Raw genomic sequence first — 24,577 nt, forward strand, 5'->3', positions numbered from 1 at the left:
TTTTTTTATTAAAGATGTTTTTGCGGTTGTGAGCACGACCACCCCCTACTGGGGGGCGTTTTTTGTATCACTTAGTCACCGGATGCTCTATGTAGTTTTCCAGTTTTCCTGTCAGTGTAGTAAAACAGGTCAAGGAGGAACCTGCGGTACTTCTCTTTTTCTTCGGGCTGAAAGAAAACTAATTCGAACTGGGCTTCACATCATGTCTCAGGTTCGTTTTAAGGTTTCTAAGCTGGATGAAGACGCGGCTAGTGAAGTAACTTCGGATGCAGAAACCAAGACGTCAGCAAACCAAGAAGTGGACGAAGACCCCTCATTCGTGAAAATAGAAATTGAAGATCCAGCAAGTGAGTATCTATGAGTCATCTAACTAATATTATCAATATTATCAATATCAAAAACTTATTCAACCTTCACAGAATACACTATCGTGTATTAAAAGTACTGAACCTGATCTAGCTTGAACGTTCGTGAGAATGATAAATTAAGTTAAGCTCAAGTTATTATAGCAACCCCCAAAGACTTCATAAAGACCTCATGTTATAACCCACGGGTGGCCTTAATATTTATTTTCAAATTACGGTATGATACTGTAGTATAAGAATTTAATTAAGTTATTCTTCACAATTGTTTTATTTATACTCTTCCCGCTTTTAGCGTCTGCCAAAAACACGAGTGCGCGTCAAAATCTCCTTGCGACCAAAGATGGCAACTTGGCTTTGTATGAGGTAAAATAGAGGTTAAATCTAATATTATTTGTGGCTTAAAGCTTTTTAATGAGCACGAAATTCTTTCAGATTGTTTCTGCCTTTCATTAAAATCTATGTCAGCTGATTTTAAGTTTAAAAATGAGCTTGAAATTTTATCAAACTAGCGTCAGATGTCCTTGTATTGTACGTCTATTAGTACTGTAATACATGATAACGTTGTAAAAGTACTTTAACATATTAGCATAAGTAACCATGCAATTCTATAAATCACAGGATGAAATCCACAGAAGACCAAAAATTTCTTCACTTTTGTCATCCTTGGCGAAGTATGAGGCTTCTGTACCTGCTCAAGAAGAAGATGCAGAACCAAAGAAAAAGGTTCTCGTTCCTATAGATTTTTAAATGTCAGCTTAATTAGATTTGTAAGTTATTTATTACCGGGGAAAAACTTGATTTCAAGACCAAACAAAATTGAAATTATTTTTTTTAGAATTGAGAAAACAAATATATGGAAAGAAATTACAAATATTTGGAATAATAGAACATTTATAAATAATGAGATATAATTACAACAATGTTTTTTCTGGGCACACTAATTCCGAAGGAGATTTCATAAGTGTTATAAAATATTTGAGATACCATTTGTTCTTCTATGACAGATTAAAAGCACACATTTGTATTAGTATTGTATTATTTGTATTTGAGCATGGGCTCATTATTCTTAATGTTTCAAGTTAGGAGGAAGATTGGGGGAAAAATAAAACCTCGAAATTGATTTTAATTAGGGCATAATACATTCGTGTTTATTAACAATGAACAAAGATTTAGTGGCTAGAGTCATTGACTTTTGCTCCTAAAAGTAGAGGGCTAAAAATGTTTTTAGTCGGCCAGACATGATGATCGACATGAAGTGACCAGTAGATGTGACCGGTCAAGTACTTTTCATTACGCCCTGAATGATGGAGTCATTTCTGAAATTTCAAAGGGGTTTTTATTTAAAAAATTTCTGTCTAGATGATTGGAGTCAGGTTAACCTCTTCGTTTATCCTAATTTTGCCATACTAATGCATTTAAAAATTTTTTTAGGAGGCCAACATGGGTACCCTTATGGGGGTATACTTGCCTACCGTTCAGAATATCTTGGGTGTCATCCTGTTCATTCGTTTGTCTTGGTTGGTGGGAGTAGCTGGTGTTGTTCAAGGATTTTTCATTGTGCTAACTTCATGCTGTTGTGTAAGTTTGCATTTATTCCTTACTATACATGTACTTGGGTTGCATAATAGATAGTAGCCAGTTACTTCACCTTTAACCTCTGGCTATTTCGAATGTAAATCAGTATTAATTTAAATTATTGAATTCTCTGTTGCATTCATCAAGCTAGCCACCAAGCTGGTTGACCCCAAGGTGACTGCCTACTTTTGAATCTTTGATTTGAGCCCAAGATGTTCACATGCTCAAAACCTGCTGAAAAATCCTAACAAAACCCTAAAATTTTGCACCAGACTCTATATTTTTTTAATAGCTTATTAAAAAAGACTCCTATGAGAGTTTTCAAGAGCACTGAAATGACATAATATGACAAATCAATGTATTTCTTTTTGTATTTTGTCAAAAATATCAACATATTGTAGAATGATATACTAGTCATCATTCATGCAATCATAGAGTCTGCAAAGAACTGTTGTCTTATGAATCTTATTTTTTTCCTGATCACTTCAGGTGGGGCAATTTTTGCTTCAAACATTTTGCATGTGGACATCCATTAAATGCCAAGTATCTTCATTATCCATTTTTCTTTTTGTATTTGGAATCAGCATTAAATTTCACTTAAGAATAGTTTTAAAAAAAGTTTAAAATTCTTTCCAAAAGATTTAGTCTTGGATTCTTTTGTTATAATTGTGGAGGAGACATATTTTGTCCTTTCAATTTTATGGAGAGGGATTCAGGCGACCTATCCAGTTGAGCAGTGAAATTTATTTTGAAATTAATTGTGTTCCCTCATGCTTTGCGTGCCATGTTCATGCTCAGCTGGATAGATACCATAAGGAGGGTGGAGATCCAAGACAAAGCCTTTAGGGGTAAAAAATCTGATCCCTCAGCCTAACTTTGCAGTGCACTACCCTGGTTTAGAAAATGGGAGACTATAATATAGGTGGTCTCACCTGTCTAGTTCTACTCAACAGTTGGTTAGGAGCATAATAAATAAAAGATAAATAAATAAAAATAAAGTAGCAAATTGTTGGGAGTACCTAGAAAAATGCTAGGAGTAATATGGTCATCTAGTAACCTATCCATGGGGAATAGTAATACTGCTACTACTGCTATTAATAGTTGCTTTATGCTCAAGAAACCTGAGATAAGCACCAGAGGTTACCTAAGATGAGGGAAGAAAATTAAGATGTGTGACATGACAAAAATTTACCTTCTTTATAGACTATGTTAACAGCTATCTCAATGAGTGCTGTAGCTACTAATGGAGTCGTTCCAGGTAATCTTGTGATAAGCTTATCTTGTTTTATACTTAATTCAATAAATTTAGTCACCTGAAAAGCTCCAAAGCTGAGACTGCCAAGGATTATGGATAGATAACTGCTTGATGCACCAGGGGTGCTTACCATTTTTTCAAACAAATTTCCAACCAGAGGAATTGGTTTAAATGGTTAGCACCCCAGTTACAGGTTTACCATGTGTTAGCATCTTCAAGCTTCATTTTGTACCAAAAAGCTTTACTTGTTTGTCATTAAGTACTTCCCCACAATCCTCAGCGATCTCAGCTTTATTTTTTTTAATGACCAACTATATTGAAATAAGTATATATTATTTAATTCCTGTAATTAAATGACCATTATTTTGCTAATAGCTGTGATGCTATTGATGTTATTTATGTTTAGAGTTGATGCTGACGTTAGTAATCTAGTTGTCATGATAGTGATGACAATAATTGAGCATGGAATATCATTTATGATGTTAGTACTAGCATGTGAAGCATGGGTGGTGTGTACCCCTAATGTGCTGCGTCTTATTAATGTGACCTGGGGTCAAATTCCATATGTGTTGTTAGTACCAACATGTGAAGCATAAGTGGTGTGTACCCCTAATGTGCCGCCTCTTATTAATGTGACCTGGGGTCAATTCCATATGTGTTGTTAGTACCAACATGTGAAGCATAGGTGGTGTGTACCCCTAATGTGCCGCCTCTTATTAATGTGACCTGGGGTCAATTCCATATGTGTTGTTAGCACCAACATGTGAAGCATGGGTGGTGTGTACCCCTTAATGTGCTGCCTCTTATTAATGTGACCTGGTGACCTGGGGTCAATTCCATATGTGTTGTTAGTGCCAACATGTGAAGCATGGGTGGTGTGTGCACCTAATGTGCTGCCTCTTATTAATGTGACCTGGTGACCTGGGGTCAATTCCATATGTGTTGTTAGTGCCAACATGTGAAGCATGGGTGGTGTGTGCCCCTAATGTGCTGCCTCTTATTAATGTGACCTGGGGTCAATTCCATATGTGTTGTTAGTGCCAACATGTGAAGCATGGGTGGTGTGTGCCCCTAATGTGCCGCCTCTTATTGTGACCTGGGGTCAATTCCATATGTGTTGTTAGTACCAACATGTGAAGCATGGGTGGTGTGTGCCCCTAATGTGCCGCCTCTTATTAATGTGACCTGGGGTCAATTCCATATGTGTTGTTAGTACCAACATGTGAAGCATGGGTGGTGTGTACCCCTAATGTACTGCGTCTTATTAATGTGGCCTGGGGTCAATTCCATATGTGTTGTTAGTACCAACATGTGAAGCATGGGCTGTGTGTACCCCTAATGTGCCGCCTCTTATTAATGTGACCTGGGGTCAATTCCATATGTGTTGTTAGTACCAACATGTCCCCTAATGTGCCGCCTCTTATTAATGTGACCTGGGGTCAATTCCATATGTGTTGTTAGTACCAACATGTGAAGCATGGGTGGTGTGTGCCCCTAATGTGCCACCTCGTCAATATGAGCGCGGGTTCGTACCCAGGGTTTGGTGTCGTTGGTGTTTTTCGATTCTCTCCTGTGCTTCAAGGTGTATTCTCTGGGTTCTCTGGTTTTCCTTCCTTCCTAAATATTGACTTTTAAATTTTAATTCATTTTTTGGGATTTCACTAAGTATGGTACAGCCAAAGTCGTTAGATACACTTGAATATCTTTTTGTTGCTACTTTGTTATCTAGGTGGAGGTTCATACTTTATGATTTCAAGAGCACTTGGTCCAGAATTTGGTGGTGCAGTTGGACTGCTGTTCTATTTAGGAACAACATTTGCATCATCTATGTATATTCTTGGTGCAATTGAAATATTGCTGGTAAGAGATAATTGCAAAATATTTTGTATCATATCGTTATTGAATATCAGTCTGGTAGGTAACCGGTCATGACGCCCCCTTGTCATGACGCCCCCAGCCATGACGCCCCACGTATACCATGACGCCCCCAGTCTGTACTACCATGACGCCCCCAGCGTAAACCATGACGCCCCTAGTCTTTATTAACACTTATTTAATAAGAAGTTTAACGATAATAATATGGCGCTACGAACCCGTGTAAATCGAACACTATTGGAGTTGTTCCACGATCATTACGGTTTTAAATAACTCGTTTCTACGCTTCGCGTATCCACGAGTTAAAAACGATACCAACAAGTTGGCGAACACTAAATCTCTGTAGTTAAGCGATCAAGTCACGCTGTTGTTACGAAGCACTATCAACACAGCCCGTGATCAACATTTCGGAATGCCTTTATCGGCACGAGAAACCTATTAAAAAATTCTTCATATTTAAAGAACATCATTTCGGTGCATTTGGAGTTCTAGAACATCATTTCACAAAGAACATTAAAACTTTTTTGTAAGGATTGTTTTTGAGACGCGCATCTTTGTGTTTCAAACTCTTTTGCCATTTACACAAAATGGATAAATATGTCTATTTCGATAGCTATTTCAAGCGATTTCAGCAATTGCCGGGAAAACCAAAATATTTCTTTAAGGCATCTGTTTACAGAATAGGTTTTAAAATTACGAACGGAAAGTTGAATAAACTCAACCTCGGAAGTAAATTAGACGGTGAGTCGACGAATCGAAAGTGACACCTCGCTGTATTCCCGGGTGTATTACAAACGCGATGCGTCACGTCAACGTATCACGTTTGCATTTAGATTACAGTAATATCATAGTTAAATAGTTAACTATGATAATACGATATGCTCTTTTGATTTATTTTCCATTTTGTAGCTCTAGAATATCATTTTAATATGAACTCTGAAATTTATCTGTAATGATTGTTTTTGAGACACGGTATGTGTTTCGCGTCACCAAGCGAAGACTTCAAACGCGGAGGAGTTGTGTGACAACAACAGTGTAATGACTTGAATATGGCAAACTACCCGATTTATGTGAGCAATCTTTGCTTGCTTTCCAAAATACTTATTAAAAACGCACATGTTTCTCCTCCAAGAAAGTTTATATGAATAAGGAGGCTATTAAAATAGAAGAAACGTTACGAATGAATCAAAAACTTGACGCGAACGAGTTAATTGCTGTGACAACATACCCAGCAGTGAAAAGACTTTTTCATTTTCGTAAGAAATCTTTGCTTATTTACCAAAATATTTAGCAAAAACACACACGTTTCAAAATTACGAATAAGTCAAAAACTTCCTACGCCAAAGAACTATTAGGTTACAAGTCTCCGAACTACAACTGCTGAAAACAACTTGTTCGTTCAAAAACAACTCGTTATTCGTTCGTGCATAGTTTAATGGTCGAGTCAAAGGTTTTGATTCTTTCGCAATGTTTTTCTTACTTTATTCACCAGCACTCTCTTTCTTTTGTGGTATATTTTCGGTGTCAAACTTTTTGGAGAAAGGTTTCAGAACTTATGCGTAAGCGAAACAATAATACGAAAGATCACTAGCGTTCTTACGGCAACTACGGCCTACTAACTTGAACTACGAATAATTTATCGGACTTACGAAATTTTGTTGTCAACTTTTTTCCTTTTCGTTATTTTTTTGTTGTTCTTGGATTTATACTATGAAATATTGTTAAACTTCTTATTAAATAAGTGTTGATAGAGACTAGTGGCGTCGTGGTTTACGCTGGGGGCGTCATGGTAGTACAGACTGGGGGCGTCAAGGTATACGTGGGGGCGTCATGGCTGGGGGCGTCATGACAAGGGGGCGTCATGACCGTAAACCGTCTGGTAACAGTGCACCCTATCTAGTACTGTAATTATTTATAAAGTTGTTATCATATTGAATAGTTGACTAAAAGTGGTAATCTGCCTGTTATCGTAACAGACAACTGTTGGTATGTTTGTGGTAATTCACATTGTACTTTGGAAATGATGCTGGCTACCTCTGTAAACCCTTTTAAAAATCCCACAATACCTTATTTTCCTCTTTTGACATGGTTTTGACAAGTTTATTCTTTTGAAATTTGTTTTCTTCAATAAAAACGAAAAGAGTAAATTTGATGTCAAGCATGGAAAAGAAAGCATTGTGGGATTTATTAAAATGGTCTTAGATATTGAAATGAGGTAAAGGAGTCATTAATTACCGACGGTAAACAAACCCTAACTAGACATCTAACATTTGAAATTTATAATGAGATATTTGTTGATTTTATCATTGTCATACCAACCCAATGACATCCAACCTTAGTTAGCAGTTGTGAATGTAAAGACACTTACAAATGGATAAAACACAAAAAAGAATGTTATCTATCATCAGGGGAGTCACACATGATCTAAAATGAGAAAACCTTATGCCAATGCTAAATTGGTCTATTCCTTTTTCTCCTGCCAGACCTACATTGCCCCAGTTATGTCTCTGTTTGGTGATGTTAACTCTGGAGGTGGTGCAAGCTCTTCTCTCATGTTGAATAGCATGCGTGTGTATGGTACCATCTTGCTAGTCCTGATGGGGCTTGTGGTGTTCATTGGTGTTAAATATGTCAACAAGTGTGCCTCAATGTTCCTAGCATGTGTCATACTATCAATATTGGCTATATATGTTGGGTTTTTCTCTGCACATGCAAGGGACCTACCAAAGTAAGTACTACAAATAATATATTATAGTCTTGTCTTTGTCAAACTAGATAAGGCAATGTTTTTGCATTGACTATATGATTTTGTTTCGAGCAGCTGCAGAGATTAATCAATACAATCACTATAAATTTTTTTCTAAGCAGATTCGAGTTTCATTTTTGGTGAGTGAGAGCTTCTCAGTGAAACAATTTGAATGTCTAAGCATGGGATTCTCAAAAACATCAATTTCATAGCTTCCTAAAGCCTGGTTCACACTAGCATCGGAATAGGAATTAAAAGGAATGTATACAGACTCCGTACCACGTTTATCATCTTGGTGTGAAAAAAGACAAGCACTGTTAATAAGCAGTACACTAGTTAGTGAGTCTGTATATGTTACTTCAGATTCCTATTCCAACCCTAGTGAAAATGATGCTTAAGAAATATGACTCATACCTTCTCACAAACTCTAAATTTTGTTGATGCAAGTCAAATTTCCTCAAACCCCTTTTATTATATAGTTAGAATAGTATGTGCTGCTGATTAGTGGGAAACCATGCCATCCACATATGCAAAGTGCTGCTAGATCCTGCGACTGGTCTTTCTGTTTGCATAAATATTTAAATAAGAAGTGTGAAAAGCACTCGCCTACAGCTCCTGCTTCTCCTTGCACTTTTTCCTTGCTTATGTCACTTCCTGTGTGCTCTATCACTGAACAGAGCACAGAAAAAGCTGTTTTATTTGTAAATACACCTAGGGTATACACATGAAGTGAATTTTAACTAGTGCTATAACAAACTGCAATAATTAATTTTAAATATAAGCGTTCTCCAAATTTTGTATTGTTACTTGGCAGGATTTGTATTCTTGGTAAGACAGTGCTATCCACAACTAGCTATGATACATGTTCGCATAATGACTCTAAGTTGATAGCAGCATATGGTTCAAACAGTGAGTTCTGGAACTCCACCTCTTTAAGATACATTGATGGTGTTCCTGGTATTACTGGTGGTGTGTTTACAGGTAGGCAAACAGTAATTCAGTAGTTGATGTAGTTTTTTATTTTCTTTGTAGTCGAGTCTAGCTTCATTGGCACATATTTTTATGTATAATGTCATCTCCATATTAATTAATCATCATCATCATCATCATCATCATCATTAAACACTGCCACCATTATCAGCCACTTCCTGACCACCACCATCATTATCATTTGTACATACCAACTGATCAACTAGAGCACTAACACTAAGAGTGTGCAACCTAAATAAAACAAAATAGTGATATATTATGTTAATTCTATTATTGAATTAGTGCTATTTAGTGCTCAAAGGTACATTGTATTTCACACTTTTAGTGCTTGTACGTTGCCAGTAATCACTGGTCAAGTATTACTGCATTCTTGGCTTATTGATGACACAACTTATTAAATAATTTTACCAGGGAATGCAAGAAGCTTTTATGTGAAGAAGAATGAAGTTTATCCTGGAGTTAAAGCTGGGTCATATCAGGGAGAAGTCAGATCAGATATCAGTACATCTTTCTTTATATTACTGGCTATCTTCTTCCCATCTGTTACTGGTAGGTTTATGGTTTGTCTACATATAACACTGGACCCTTTTTCATTCACTCCTTACTGCTATTTTCATAAACATGCAAATTCTGTAGCTGCGAGCTACAAACTGAAATTTGATTTTTCGCTTGTGGCAATCAAAAGCAATCAGTCAGTACCTTTCATATTTTTGACTGGCGGCAGTGTAAAACCAAATTTCAGTGTGCAGTTACAGATTTCACATGTTTATGAAAATAGCAGTGATGTATCGAGTCATAAATGGGTGTAAGCAAAAATGTCACTTATTCATCAATCCACCCTTACATTGTCTGTCTGTCTGTCTGTCTGTCTGTCTGTCTGTCTGTCTGTCATCCCACCAGTAAAGGAAAAGTCAGGGGGAGAGTTGTAAAAAGAGTGATTGAATTTTCAGAAATTTTTTATTTTACAAATCAAATTAAGAATGACAAGGTTTTTTCTCTACTTTTGGATAAACAAGCTTGAAGATGATGCTAGTTAGCATTGGTTTCCAAAGTCATAAAAACCTATTCACTCCCTTTCTTAATTATTTATTAACCAACATTGTTTTTGTTTATTTGGACATTCAATGCTTAGTTAAGCCACAGAAAAAGGCTGAGAAATCGAGACTGGAAAAGACTTGAAATTTTGTGTACAGCCTGATTATGTCAACTATTTGTGAATATCTCTTTTTCCTTCTTCAATTCTTTCATTTCTATTATCATGTGTCCTCTAGTAAACCACTCAAAATAATTTGACTAAACTTGAACGTTAACCTTGACTATTGGCAGGAATAATGGCAGGATCAAACAGGTCTGGTGATCTCAAAGATGCACAGAACTCAATACCCAAGGGAACTATTGCTGCCATAGCAACAACATCCTTCATTTGTATCCTTTATTACATGTTATGTCATGGTTTAAGTGCAATACCTTTATTTATGAAATATTTTAGATATAACAATCACCCTAATCAGCATGCTACTTTGTTTTTAAAAATCCAAGGAAAGAGACATGCTCACTCAAAATTATTCAAAAATGTTTTATAAAAGCAATACTGGGTTGTATCATCGTGTACGGGAATTGTCAGGGAAATTCTATTCAAATTCAAATTTTAAGTAATCGGCTAGTAATTGTACCCTACGATATCGTAAATTAAACTATGATAAATATTTATGTGCACGCGCTGATGATACACCGTTTAAATATGACTAAAAAATGAGACCACCCAAGCAAATTCACTTTGTGGTCTACAGGTTAGGTTTAGGGTTAGGGTTGGGGTTGGCATTGTAGTAGTTCTTTGGTGCTGAAGGTACCAAGTTCGATTCTTGGTGTCTTCACTTAATTTTTTTTCTAAGTGAGGAGAACCAAAATTTCTAAGTCCCACTCGTGTGTTCGGAAACCTATGACGTACTTCGTTAATCCGTACACGGCAATAGTACCCAATACTGGGAGCTGTAGAGCACTCGAAAGGCAAGAGAAACACTTGGCTTCACCTCATGTTCCTAAGCTTGCTTCAGCTCTCATGGTCTACAGCTTCCAGCCTGTTTGTACACCTATTTCAATGCCATGCATTTCATATTCTTTAAATGTCTTCAAGCAAAAGTCTATAAAAGGCTTGTATATGATGTTCATATTCTTTAACTAAACCTCCAGACTTGACATGTGTTTTACTGTTTGGTGCCACCATAGAAGGTGCTCTTCTAAGAGACAAGTAAGCTAATTAAAAAAGTTAAAATCTTGATTTCATTCTTTACTCTTGCTGTTGTTTTTGTTAGTTGTGGTGTGGTTATGGTTGATGAGACAGCTGCTGTCTGCATTGTTCCTCTTCGTCATTGTTCTTACTACTGCTGCTGTTACTACTTGTAATTGTTGCTGTCACTGTTGTTGTTGTTGACATTGTGGATGCTGTGGTGATAACCGTGCTTTTCGAGAGAGGTTTTTCTGTGTGCTTAAATTTGTTGTTTGTTGAGCATTAAAATTCATGCTTTAATCTAGCTAACATAAGCATTGTCAACAGCATTGCCATCATCTTGAGCATTATACGGCTGATCACAATTAAATTTCTGTTCTTTTCCTGCAGGTTTGGTCGCAGTATTGGTAGTGTAATGGTAGTCGCTAATATAGCCTGGCCAACCAAATGGGTCATTTTGATTGGCTCATTCTTGTCGACAGTTGGTGCTGGTATGCAGAGCCTGACAGGGTAATTCTATTTACTTACTTTCTTCAATTAATTGTATCACTTTCTCAGGATTTTTTCTTTTTTCTACCTGAAACAAAAACAAACTCTACCTTTTTTAGTCTAAAATATCCAGGTATCCAGAAAATATATTTCTGGAAGGCACATTCATCATCCCAACTCCATTGTTACCAACTTACTGCAGTGGTACTACTCTTCCCAGTAGACCAACGGCAAGGCAGTCGTGAATTTTTTTATGCATCTCAGCATCTGTTATGTTAATCCCAAGTTCATTTCAAATTGACCATGTGATGCAAATGTTGTACCAAGTGAACAAGTGTTTTACACCACTTGAAGTGCAGTCTTGTTTTTATCATGTAATGTAAAAACTTGTCCAAATGGTACAACATATGCATCACGTGGTGGAAATGAAATGAACTTGGGGTTTAACATTATAACAGACACTAAGAAGATGATGAAAAATTCACAACTGCCTTGGTCTACTGGAAAGAGTAATACCACTGAAGTAAGTTGTGCAAGTGTAGTAACTCTATTAACCAAACACCTTCAAGACCTTGCCTGAAGTTTGTGTTACTGTAACTCTGCCAGGAGAAAATTTTAGTACATTACAACTAATCAATTAAGGGTGTCAGCATAATAGAGATATCACTGTATATGCAAATGATGACTCCATTTTTATATTAATGATGGAATATTTCTCATTGACAGCGCACCTCGTCTTCTACAAGCAATAGCCCGTGACAACATCATCCCCTTCTTGAACATATTCTCTGTGGCTTCCAAGTCTGGTGAACCAACTAGAGCTTTACTGTTGACTATTTGTATATCAGAGATTGGTATCCTGATTGCTAACCTGGACAGTGTGGCTCCTATTATTACCATGTAAGAAAATCATCCTTTACCAGTTCAGAGAAATAATTAAGATTGAGTGGCTCATTATTAAGTATCAAAACCTTTAGCATCAAGCACTATAATTGTCCTTTTCTGAGTTCTATAAGCAGGATGCATTGTGGTCTAGCTTGGGTACAAACGACACCATATAAGGCATGATGAAAAGATGTTTCTACCCAAGCCGGTGCACCATGGTTGCTATTTCAGAAAAGATTAATTCTCGACTTTCACATCCCCATAATCCTTTGCGTCTTTGGGGGGTAACCAGAGGGTAAAAACCCACTTATTTTGCTGAAGGACAATGTTGAAAATACCTTGTTTGGTTTAACAGATCAAAAACAGTTTTCCGTGTTTGATACTCTGATCAAAACACGCGGGATGTTGGGAGAACACGAGAGGAGCGTAGGAAACCACGACGCGTAGCGGAGTGGTTTCCAGCTTCTCGATTGTTCCCCTAACATCCCAAGTGTTTTGATCAGAGTATCAAACACAGAAAACTGTTTTTGATTTGTTTTATAAAATAACAAACGCGCGAAAAGATCGAAAAAAAGCAGTCTAAGTAAATTCTCCCTACGTGCCGTCTTATTCAAACTGACCAATGAGCGCGCGCGATAGATTAAGAATGACGATAGCGTGTTTTGATACTCTCATCAAACATGGTTTTCGACCAATCATAGCGCGCGTAGTATCCCAATTATTTTATAAATCCAAATATAAAATGAAGAAGTAAAAAACAGAAAAAGATAGAAGCTTGAAGACATTCAAGGTAAATTTTAAACATTTTTTTGTAAGTCAATACATTTTCTGTAAGAACAAAACTCTTGATGATCTGTACATGTAAAAATAACTTGGAATAAACTGATAATCAGTATTGTACGGATAAAAGCAGGTATAGCATAAATTCAATTAAGAAACCTTTCAATTTTTTTGACAGTTTTTTGATTGGTTACCCCCAAAAATACGCAAGGCATTATGGGGATGTGAAAGTCGAGAATTGTCTTGCTATTCTCGTGGAAAGAAAATTGGCAAAGGCTTCTGGTAGTGTTAGTACAATATTGCTGTCATGCAGATGGCTTATCAGTTCCTTCAATGGAATATAATCAAGTTATTTTTTCACTTAATTGGCAGGTTTTTCCTGATGTGCTATGCATTCGTTAACTTAGCATGTGTGGTGCAGTCTTTACTGAAAACCCCCAACTGGCGGCCACGATTCAAGTATTATCATTGGTGAGTACATCATATTGCATTGTAAAATGCATTTACTACAATTTACTGTTATCAGTACATTTTGTTTTCACAGGTTTCATGTACATTGATTTGTACATTGATTTGTCAGCACAGATCTCTGCAAGTTTTTCATGAATTTTAACGCTAACAGTGGCGGATCTAGGGGTGGGTTTTGGGGGTTGCAACCCCCCTATGAGAGCCATCGTGATTTATTATTATTATTATTATTATTATTTTCATGACAACACCAACAGCATCGCGAGTTTTATTAAAACAGGGGTGCCGAACACATTTCGCTCACTTTTTTTTCTATACGCCGTGTGTGGGACCTGAAACAACTATTCTCGCCTGCAGCAAACAATCCACCTTCATAAGACCTACTTCCGTTTGGGAACCCTGTGCTACTTTCCCGCCAAACAAGTACCTCAATCAATGCTACAACCCCCCCCCCCTTTGAAAAAATCCTGGATCCACCCCTGGCTATAATATATGTTTTTCTCTGCAGGTTTACGTCATTCCTTGGAGTTTGCTTATGTGTAGCCCTGATGTTCATATCCAGTTGGTACTACGCATTAGTGGCAATGATAATTGCCGCTGCCGTCTATAAATACATTGAGTTTCAAGGGTGAGTTTGACTTGTACAAAATATGTGAACTTTTAACATGTGCGCAAGTATGTCTTAATTATTGTTTCCTTGTACAAGAGAGTAAGAGGTTGTAAAACGCGCTTCTCTGGGGTGGCCATATGGTACTGTGTCATAAAAGTAGTTCCAATAGGACGTTTGCATAATGGCGTCATTTGACTCACACCACCATAATTCTTCGTGAATTTTCTTTATTTAAATTTGTATTCCATCTTGAGAATAGTTAGAAAGTGTGCAAGGGATTCTGGTAGTAGAGGTCAATGACACCATCGTGCAAACATCCTATTAATTTGTTCTATATCATGTCATTTATCGTCACTGATCATCAGCTTTATCTGTTCTTCAGTGCCAAGAAGGAGTGGGGTGATGGTATCCGAGGTCTGAACCTGAGTGCTGCTCGCTACAGCTTGATGAGGCTCGAAGAAGGCCCCACACATACCAAGAACTGGAGGTAGGAATAATGTGTTTTTCCATTAGCAGCTTTCCTCTTTGTTTGTTCGTCTGTCTATCTGCCTTGTTGTCTGGCTGGCTGCCTAGTTTCCGTCTCTGTCTGCTTGCCTGGCTATCTTTCTGTCCTTGTCTCTGTTCTGTCTGTCTGTCTGTTTATCTATCTGTACCCCTCCTTTGCCAAGAAAATTGAAGCCGACTCAATCGTTAAAATTCTCTGACAATTTCCCAGGCCTGAGATACTGATTTTATGTAAGCTGAACGAAGACTATCAGCCTCAAAGTCCACGTCTTCTCAGCCTTGCCAGTCAGCTCAAAAAGGGTAAGTTTAATGCTCAAATAAATACGCCCATGCAATGTGGTTCACAGTGAATATACACTTGTTTGCAAAATATTACATAGTACACCTTTTGCTGTTCATTAAGAGAAAATGTACATTCATTTGTGCCAATAGTTGTATCAATAACGTGTAATGTACTTTCATCAACACCACAAGTAACATCATTAGCGCGGATCAACTTTCAATAACGATATTTGAATATGCGTGTACATTCATAGGCATCAATGGACAATCAATAGCGCGTTTGTACATTCATATGCGCGGATTGTATTTTCTTGTGCGCGAAATTCAACTTCAATAACACCAAATGACAAACAATTGCAGTTATGGACAATCATTTACCCAAAAGTGAAAATTCATTAGTGCTATTAGCATAATCATTGACAATCTATAATGCGTTTGGACAATCATGAGGGTCAATGTTATATTCTATAGCGTGGTTCGACAAACATTTGCATGATTCGAATGAACAATAAGAGAAATAAAACAATCATTAGCGATTTTTGTTTATCACTTTAAAACGTATAAAAAAACTCAGGTAACTGCCTCCATAATAGCGGCTGCGTAGGAGAATAGCAGTTAGCTCACTTAAAGCAGCAATCAAAGCCGACCTCAGCCGTCCAGAGATCCAACAACATACGAACGATCGGGCTGAGGCAAGACGACAAGGGATTGCTCTAGGTCACTATAGAACGCAGTTGCTAATGGAAGGGCTCCAGAGAAATGTGGCAACTATCACTATCGCTAAATGTGGTCAGTGATTCAGTTATATGCAAACGTATTTGCCACGATGTATAAATGGCGAAGAAATTAAAGGCTAAAATAGATAAAAAATCGCTAATGATTGTTTTATTTCTCTTATTGTTCATTCGAACCATGCAAATGTTTGTCGAACCACGCTATAGAATATAACATTGACCCTCATGATTGTCCAAACGCATTATAGATTGTCAATGATTATGCTAATAGCACTAATGAATTTTCACTTTTGGGTAAATGATTGTCCATAAATGCAATTGTTTGTCATTTGGTGTTATTGAAGTTGAATTTCGCGCACAAGAAAATACAATCCGCGCATATGAATGTACAAACGCGCTATTGATTGTCCATTGATGCCTATGAATGTACACGCATATTCAAATATCGTTATTGAAAGTTGATCCGCGCTAATGATGTTACTTGTGGTGTTGATGAAAGTACATTACACGTTATTGATACAACTATTGGCACAAATGAATGTACATTTTCTCTTAATGAACAGCAAAAGGTGTAAAAGCTGATAGCGAAAGGTATTCTGCGAAATGACAAAATTATCCTATGGAGTCGGCTGCACGAAGGCTAGAATCCTGCATGAATTAATTAGATTTTGGTGCCGAATGCACGTGCCTTCCCCCCTCCCTACACTAGTGGTTTTATTCGCTGATTTATCCAGAGGGTGGCCCTAGTCAGCCTTTATTCAACCGGCCCCTGATGTGTTTATTTGAGATACATATTCGATTTGAAACATGTGTTAAAAGTCTTCATGGTGTCTGTCAGTTCAACAATTTATGAACATTCCACAAGCCGTATCACTAGATACATCTAATTAACGTACTTCCCATGTACCATTTCGGTCTCGGCCTCTAAGTCCTAAGTTCTTAAATCCCACAATGATTTTGTAATTGAGGGTATTTTGAGAGACTCAGTATTGTATGATTCACTCATATCAACTCTACTCCAGTATGAAGAAATCCAAGATTACATTATTATATAAACAGTTTGAAGAAATCCAAGATTACATTATTATATAAACAGTTTGAAGAAATCCAAGATTACATTATTTTATAAACAGTTTGAAGAAATACAAGATTGCATTATTATATAAACAGTTTGAAGAAATACAAGATTACATTATTATATAAACAGTTTGAAGAAATGCAAGATTGCATTATTATATAAACAGTTTGAAGAAATACAAGATGGCATTATTTTATACACACACATTGTTTCCCTCTTCAGGTCGAGGACTGTCAGTAGTTGGTTCTGTCTTGGAGGGATCCTTTACTTACGAACAGAGAGCAAAAGATGTTCAATCTGCTAAAGAGGTGTGCTACATCTTATGATCATTGTTTTTGATCATACGTTTTTGACAAATATAGCTATTTCAAAGAAGTATGGTGAAGGTTTTGTTGCATGTCAAGCCCCGATTGCACTTTGGGTGATGTGAATACCATCAGCGAAAGATCCTGACGATATGAATCCCTGAGCTTTTTCTGCACAATTTTTACTTTGGTTCTTTGTTCCCGCGCGAACGAAGCACCATAGGTATAGAATATGGTAAACTATGCAACTAAGTTTTCGTGGTCATCGCATGGGAAACCTGTACGTAACGCTAAAAGTGTCGCCCGCCAGGTGTACATCGCGTTTCTGATTGGTCGAGCTTTCAAATCACACGTCACTTGGTAAATGACGACTTTTTTAACGAGCTTTTTATATTTACAAAATGCTTTCACAGATTTTACGTAAGAACATGAACGATGAGAAAGTCAAAGGATTCATGAAGGTGATAACTGCCGAAGACGTCAAGGAAGGAATATCCTATCTGTATGTATTGATATACCCTTTGGTTCATCCTGTGTGGGATTATCCTATCTGTATGCATTGATCCTCCCTTTGGTTCATCCTGTGTGGGAATATCCTATCTGTATGCATTGATCCTCCCTTTGGTTCATCCTGTGTGGGAATATCCTATCTGTATGCATTGATCCTCCCTTTGGTTCATCCTGTGTGGGAATATCCTATCTGTATGTATTGATATACCCTTTGGTTCATCCTGTGTAGGAATATCCTATCTGTATGTATTGATATACCCTTTGGTTCATCCTGTGTGGGATTATCCTATCTGTATGTATTGATCCTCCCTTTGGTTCATCCTGTGTGGGAATATCCTATCTGTATGTATTGATATACCCTTTGGTTCATCCTGTGTAGGAATATCCTATCTGTATGTATTGATATACCCTTTGGTTCATCCTGTGTGGAAATATCCTATCTGTATGTATTGATCCTCCCTTTGGTTCATCCTGTGTGGGAATATCCTATCTGTATGTATTGATATACCCTTTGGTTCATCCTGTGTGGGAATATCCTATCTGTATGTATTGATATACCCTTTGGTTCATCCTGTGTGGGAATATCCTATCTGTATGTATTGATATACCCTTTGGTTTACCTTTGAGCTAGTGCGCGCCGATGATCACTTTTTTATTGCATTTGCAGGATACAGGCTAGTGGGTTAGGTGCTTTGGAGCCAAACACAGTACTCTTAGCCTGGCCTGAGAATTGGAGAGAAAGAGACCAATGGAAATCCTTTGTTCGTAAGTATAACAAATTTACTAACATGTTAACTAGTAATATAATGTTGACTTTCTTTTGTTGTTGTCGTTGTGATGTTGTCGTCGTTGACGTTCTGTTGTTGTTGACGTTCTGTTGTTGTCGTCGTTGACGTTCTGTTGTTGTTGTTGTTGACGTTCTGTTGTTGTTGTTGACGTTCTGTTGTTGTTGTTGACGTTCTGTTGTTGTTGTTGACGTTCTGTTGTTGTTGTTGTTGACGTTCTGTTGTTGTTGTTGTTGACGTTCTGTTGTTGTTGTTGTTGACGTTCTGTTGTTGTTGTTGTTGATGTTGTGTTGTTGTTGTTGTTGACGTTCTGTTGTTGTTGTTGTTGACGTTCTGTTGTTGTTGTTGTTGACGTTCTGTTGTTGTTGTTGACGTTCTGTTGTTGTTGTTGACGTTCTGTTGTTGTTGACGTTCTGTTGTTGTCGTCGTTGACGTTCTGTTGTTGTTGTTGTTGAGGTTATGTTGTTGTTGTTGACGTTCTGTTGTTGTTGTTGACGTTCTGTTGTTGTTGTTGTTGACGTTCTGTTGTTGTTGTTGACGTTCTGTTGTTGTTGTTGACGTTCTGTTGTTGTTGTTGTTGACGTTCTGTTGTTGTTGTTGACGTTCTGTTGTTGTTGTTGACGTTCTGTTGTTGTTGTGACGTTCTGTTGTTGTTGACGTTCTGTTGTTGTTGTTGTTGACGTTCTGTTGTTGTTGTTGTTGACGTTCTGTTGTTGTTGTTGTTGTCGTTCTGTTGTTGTTGTTGTTGACGTTCTGTTGTTGTTGTTGACGTTCTGTTGTTGTTGTTGACGTTCTGTTGTTGTTGTTGACGTTCTGTTGTTGTTGTTGACGTTCTGTTGTTGTTGTTGACGTTCTGTTGTTGTTGTTGTTGATGTTTTGTTGTCGTGTATCCAATGTTGATGAAGAAAAATCAATGTTTAGTATCATTTGTATCTCAATCAGAAACGGTCAACACCGTAGCACTTGGAGAATCAGCTCTACTAGTTCCCCGTAAGATCGACCTGTTCCCAGATAACCATGCCAGACTTGAAGGCCACATGGACGTGTGGTGGATCGTGCATGATGGTGGCATGATGATACTCATTCTATTCCTACTCAGACAGCATAAGGTCTGGAGGAAATGTAAACTAAGGATCTTCACCGTGGCGCGTATCCTAGTAATTAATAATCAAAAATAATTTATTGAATTTGTATAGCGCAAATCTCAAATCTCAATTATCCTTTGATGATTGGAAGATCAAGTGATAAAGACGAAAATAAGTAATCCGTTGGTCTTTCCGGAGTTGCGCAACGCATCGTGGGCTGTCTTGGAGAACGCTTTAATACCTATATGGCGTCTCTTTTGATAGTGAAAAGTTATAGGAAAACCTTAATTGTCGTGTTGGTGGTGCATAAAATGTCAACGCAATAGAAATATGCCGTGTCGTGATGGTGCTGTGTGCCATGCCGTGTCGTGATGGTGCTGTGTGCCATGCCGTGTCCTGATGGTGCTGTGTGCCATGCCGTGTCGTGATGGCGCTGTGTGCCATGCCGTGTCGTGATGGTGCTGTGTGCCATGCCGTGTCGTGATGGTGCTAAGTGCCGTGCCGTGTCGTGATGGTGCTGTGTGCCATGCCGTGTCGTGATGGTGTTGTGTGCCATGCCGTGTCGTGATGGTGCTAAGTGCCGTGCCGTGTCGTGATGGTGCTGTGTGCCATGCCGTGCCGTGTCGTGATGGTGCTGTATGCAATGCCGTGTCGTGATGGTGCTGTGTGCCATGCCGTGTCGTGATGGTGCTGTGTGCCATGCCGTGTCGTGATGGTGCTGTGTGCCATGCCGTGTCCTGATGGTGCTGTGTGCCATGCCGTGTCGTGATGGCGCTGTGTGCCATGCCGTGTCGTGATGGTGCTGTGTGCCATGCCGTGTCGTGATGGTGCTGTGTGCCATGCCGTGTCGTGATGGCGCTGTGTGCCGTGCCGTGTCGTGATGGTGCTGTGTGCCATGCCGTGTCGTGATGGTGTTGTATACCATGCCGTGTCGTGATGGTGCTGTGTGCCATGCCGTGTCGTGATGGTGCTGTGTGCCGTGCCGTGTCGTGATGGTGCTGTGTGCCATGCCGTGTCGTGATGGTGCTGTGTGCCATGCCGTGTCCTGATGGTGCTGTGTGCCATGCCGTGTCGTGATGGCGCTGTGTGCCATGCCGTGTCGTGATGGTGCTGTATGCAATGCCGTGTCGTGATGGTGCTGTGTGCCATGCCGTGTCGTGATGGCGCTGTGTGCCATGCCGTGTCGTGATTTTTATAGTCTATTGAAACCTTCCCCAAATCAAGATCACGGCACGTCTGTTAGGGATGGTTTTTTTTAAAAATAGACTTTCGCTGTGTTAGATATTTCTTGACACTTTGCTAATAGAGCTTGAAGACAACAGTATCCAGATGAAGACTGATCTCGAGACCTTTATGTACCACCTAAGGATCAAAGCCACTGTAGAGGTCATTGAAATGGTAAGTATTTAAGTAGGGGGGGTAACAGAGAAAAAAAATATTATACGTATAAGATGTATTTGTCTTAAAGTACGTTTTAATGATGGTTTATGTTCAGGTCGATCAAGATATCTCTGCTTACACGTACGAGCGAACCCTCAAGATGGAACAAAGAACACAAATGCTCAAGGAAATGAAGCTGACCAGGAAAGAAAGCAAACGCGAGGTTCAGAATTTGGTCGTCAACTCGTTCCGACCTCGTTCTACCTCATACAGCAAAGCTACACGCTCAGCAAGTGTTAATGAGGGGTAGGTATACAGGCTTAACCTGACGTAATGATTGTGAGCGCCTTCGATTAAATCCATATAGAAAGGGCGCGATATAAATCATAAATCATTATCATTATGTACACCCGGTATAGAAAACACGCGGTCTGCTCTGAAATTATTATAAACTTGTCACACTTTCAACTTAGACAATCTTTCGTTCACACTAGATACGTTAATAATAGGGCAGTGTCTATGGTAAGTTACAATTAATGTCATTTGCTACCCATCCTACGTCGATTCCCTGATATTGTTTTTTAGTCACATCTCTTAAAAACTCAGTCAGTCTTAAGTGATTCACCATAATGTGATGGACAATGGTCCATTACATGAGGTTGTAATATGCATTCAAATGCTTGAACATAAGATGCAACTGTTGCGTACAATGTTGCTGGTAACAGAGTTCTCGAGGAATATTACACGACATAACTTCGCATTTCCACAGCTGACAACATAACGCCATTGGTAATAATTCGTAATCGGTAATTGAAATCTCTTTGTGCTTAACGTTGATGGTAACAGAGTTCTCGAGAGATATTACACGAAGGAGTGTCGCATTTCCATGGCTGACAACATAACGCCATTGGTAATAATGTTGCAGACGTTTTCACACGATGAAATCTCTTTTCGCGCAATGTTGCAGGCTGCTGGCAAAGTTTCGCGCAACAGTTACAGAAGTGGGCAAGGATTGCAATTTTATTTTGTGCATACAATTATCCTTCGCAACAAATTCCCCGTCTGTCTGGTACCTAAACATCCTAAGGTTTTTTCCTTTCTACAATACTGCTATACTAATATTTGCTGATTGAATTTTAGGCCTCGAAGCAGAAACGAATCTAGTGTTACTCAAAGGGATTATGCAGTAGAGGGCTTAACCCGCCGTCCGTCAAGGGAGGACGAAGAGGTTGAAGCTGATGATGATGATAATGAAGAAGAAGATTCAGGACCGTAAGTTAAAATTTCTCACTTTAGTTATAGATATTTCAAAAAAGACCAAGCTCAAAATGCTCTATGGGTAATGTGGATTCAATCAACGAAAGGTCACAACTGAATGGGATTTTCGTTATATTATGTTTTATCCTCCAACATGAGTTCTATTTGATTGTAAGGGCATATACATATACAGATTGTTGTTGTTCTCTTAGCCAAGAGAGGAATCTGCGTCGCATGAATACCGCAGTCAAGCTGAATCAGATCATCAGGGAGAAGTCTGGTGGGTCTCAGCTGCTGGTCGTCAATCTACCAGCCCCCCCTGACAACAAGGAAGAGTGGGAAAACTGTATCCTTTACTCCTCATTATATATATATATATAATATACAGTATATATTATTTATTTGTACTTGTATTTTATGCCAGGGCTCCCATTGATAGCAGACCTTTTATTAGTTCTGAAGGGACTACCCTGGCTTTATTTATTTTTAAATAAAGGTTTCATGCATTCATTCAGTATGTTAAACAAGGAATTTTTAAAGGAATTTCCAGAGAAATCGTCGAATAGTCAAACACTAGTGAATTTATCAGCCTAACAACGAATGCAAATTTCGAGTCCTGCAGATGCCAAATTAACGTCGTTTTTCCTGACCGAGTTTTCGTTACTTACAGTAAGGGTTTGTGCGTGTAAAGGCATTCGTCACTTGATTACGCAAAGTCATAGCAAATGGCACGGCACGGTACTGAACTTAGTATTCCTCCATATAGAATACGCAGTCACCACGCATCAATTTTTGTATGAGTGGGTCAAGAAAGATAAGGCAAATTCTAGCTGTAAAGTAGTGTTACTGTATCTCACCAGAGCCGTAGCCGTGTCGTGACTGGATGATTTAATCTAATACAATGGGAGGGTTTGAATTGTCACAGCGCTATGCACCCTGTCAATAGATGAGCTAATTCAAAACCAAATTTCTTTAACTGTTTGTGTTCACAGATATGGAATTTTTGGATGTCCTCACAGAAGGACTGGATCGAGTATTAATGGTTAGAGGTGGAGGGTACGAGGTTGTGACCATATACTCCTAATGTTATCGAAATCAGAGCTAATGGCAAGGGACTGACGTCATGTGGGTGGAGCCATGCTATTTTTACCATATTCATAATAGCAAATGCCTTCAAACAGTTTCTTTACTTTTTATTGTATTGACCCAAATGCCTCGACTTATGACAATTGTTTGAAAGCAATATCTGCTATTACGTGACCCAGACAAAGAGTTATCATTCAAGTCGTCTGGGTTTTTGACTGGTCCAGGAATTTGTGTTGCACGAGTTTGCGCCAAATTTTTTTCATAGGTGAAGTGCTTGCTCGATATTTTTTGGGGATTTACGGACCCCCCACCCCCCTCCACCTCAATTATCTAATGGTCCGTCCCTTACAGCTTGTTGTCTCGGTCGCGTAATTATGAAAATGGTAGTAAACAAGGATAATGCCGTGAGAGGTGTGTCGTGATACAATCAGTATCAGTAAGAGCTAATGATCAAGGATGGGGCTTTGGGTAAACAAGGGTATTTAATTGACCGCTTTTGTATGCTAACTCAGTGGTTACAACACAAACCATTCATCACTACTCCCCTGCGCCATCTTGAAAGGTAACCGTGCCTTGGCATCGCGACGAGGCGAACGGTGAGCTTGCAATGATAGACCAAATTCAAAACTCGCACCGATGTGAGGCTTAAGTTGTGAACAAAGGGATCTGGCGTGACTCAAAGTAATCTGGCGTGATTCAAAAGTCACGAATCACGCCAGATTCCTTTGTTCACGACTTAAGCCTCACATCGGTGCGAGTTTTGAATTTGGTCTATAGAGACCTTTTTTAAACACCTTGGACAACTATTAATAGCATTCTGAAGCAGATTTTATTTTATTTTTTATTTTATTTTATTGAAACTTTTTAAATCTAATTTTATTGCATTGGAATTATAAGACTCAACATTATAAGAGTTATTTAGCGAAATTAAATGTGGTTGTCGGGAAAGGAAATTACCCACCCTTTATTAGTTCACAGTGTGAATATATTGCGGAAATTCTTTTTTTTGTTTGTTTGTTTGTTTGTTTTTTGTTTGCTTTTTGGCTTCAAGCTTGGTGATTGGATAGGGAGCATTTTTTCTCTTTTGACAGATTCAGATCGAAGAAAACCATTTTACAGTCACATTTTCTGTCTTTGAATTAGTTCAGCCCATTTAACGCTTCCCACTTATTTTGCTATATTCTATTTATAAGTAGTATAGAAATGTTACAAAAAATATTATGAAAAAGTTATTTTCGTGTTTGCAAATTTCCAAATATGGTCCTAATAAAAAATGGCATCGATGAATTCAGTATGGCGTGTTTTG

General features: G+C 38.3%; 1 protein-coding gene across 1 annotated transcript; it reads left to right on the forward strand.

Moving 5' to 3' along the window:
- Nucleotides 1–100: 100 nt before the first annotated feature.
- LOC116297859 (solute carrier family 12 member 6) lies at nt 101–24,563 on the forward strand. The gene is made up of 26 exons (XM_089033590.1): nt 101–347; nt 658–728; nt 984–1,088; nt 1,797–1,943; nt 3,144–3,198; nt 4,925–5,055; nt 7,554–7,798; nt 8,631–8,797; nt 9,218–9,355; nt 10,133–10,231; nt 10,997–11,054; nt 11,424–11,543; nt 12,249–12,422; nt 13,560–13,658; nt 14,164–14,283; nt 14,648–14,752; nt 14,981–15,069; nt 17,086–17,171; nt 17,582–17,670; nt 18,346–18,443; nt 19,406–19,612; nt 20,855–20,946; nt 21,044–21,234; nt 22,069–22,200; nt 22,398–22,531; nt 23,178–24,563. Exons 1-26 carry the CDS (start codon nt 203–205, stop codon nt 23,267–23,269), a joined length of 3,189 nt encoding a protein of 1,062 aa, XP_088889716.1. The 5' UTR covers nt 101–202; the 3' UTR covers nt 23,270–24,563.
- The last annotated feature ends 14 nt before the right edge of the window (nt 24,564–24,577 follow it).

Source organism: Actinia tenebrosa, unplaced genomic scaffold (assembly GCF_029948245.1).
Source record: "Actinia tenebrosa isolate PJP-AT-01 unplaced genomic scaffold, QUT_ActTen_1.0 PGA_scaffold0__85_contigs__length_37466705, whole genome shotgun sequence".
NCBI classification, from domain to species: Eukaryota; Metazoa; Cnidaria; class Anthozoa; order Actiniaria; family Actiniidae; genus Actinia; species Actinia tenebrosa.

Coding starts and splice junctions, on each gene's coding strand:
- LOC116297859 (XM_089033590.1), top strand. CDS start 203: ATGTCTCAGGTTCGTTTTAAGGTTTCTAAGCTGGATGAAGACGCGGCT. Junction 348..657: donor AGAAATTGAAGATCCAGCAA/GTGAGTATCTAT, acceptor TCCCGCTTTTAG/CGTCTGCCAAAAACACGAGT. Junction 14,753..14,980: donor ACACATACCAAGAACTGGAG/GTAGGAATAATG, acceptor ACAATTTCCCAG/GCCTGAGATACTGATTTTAT.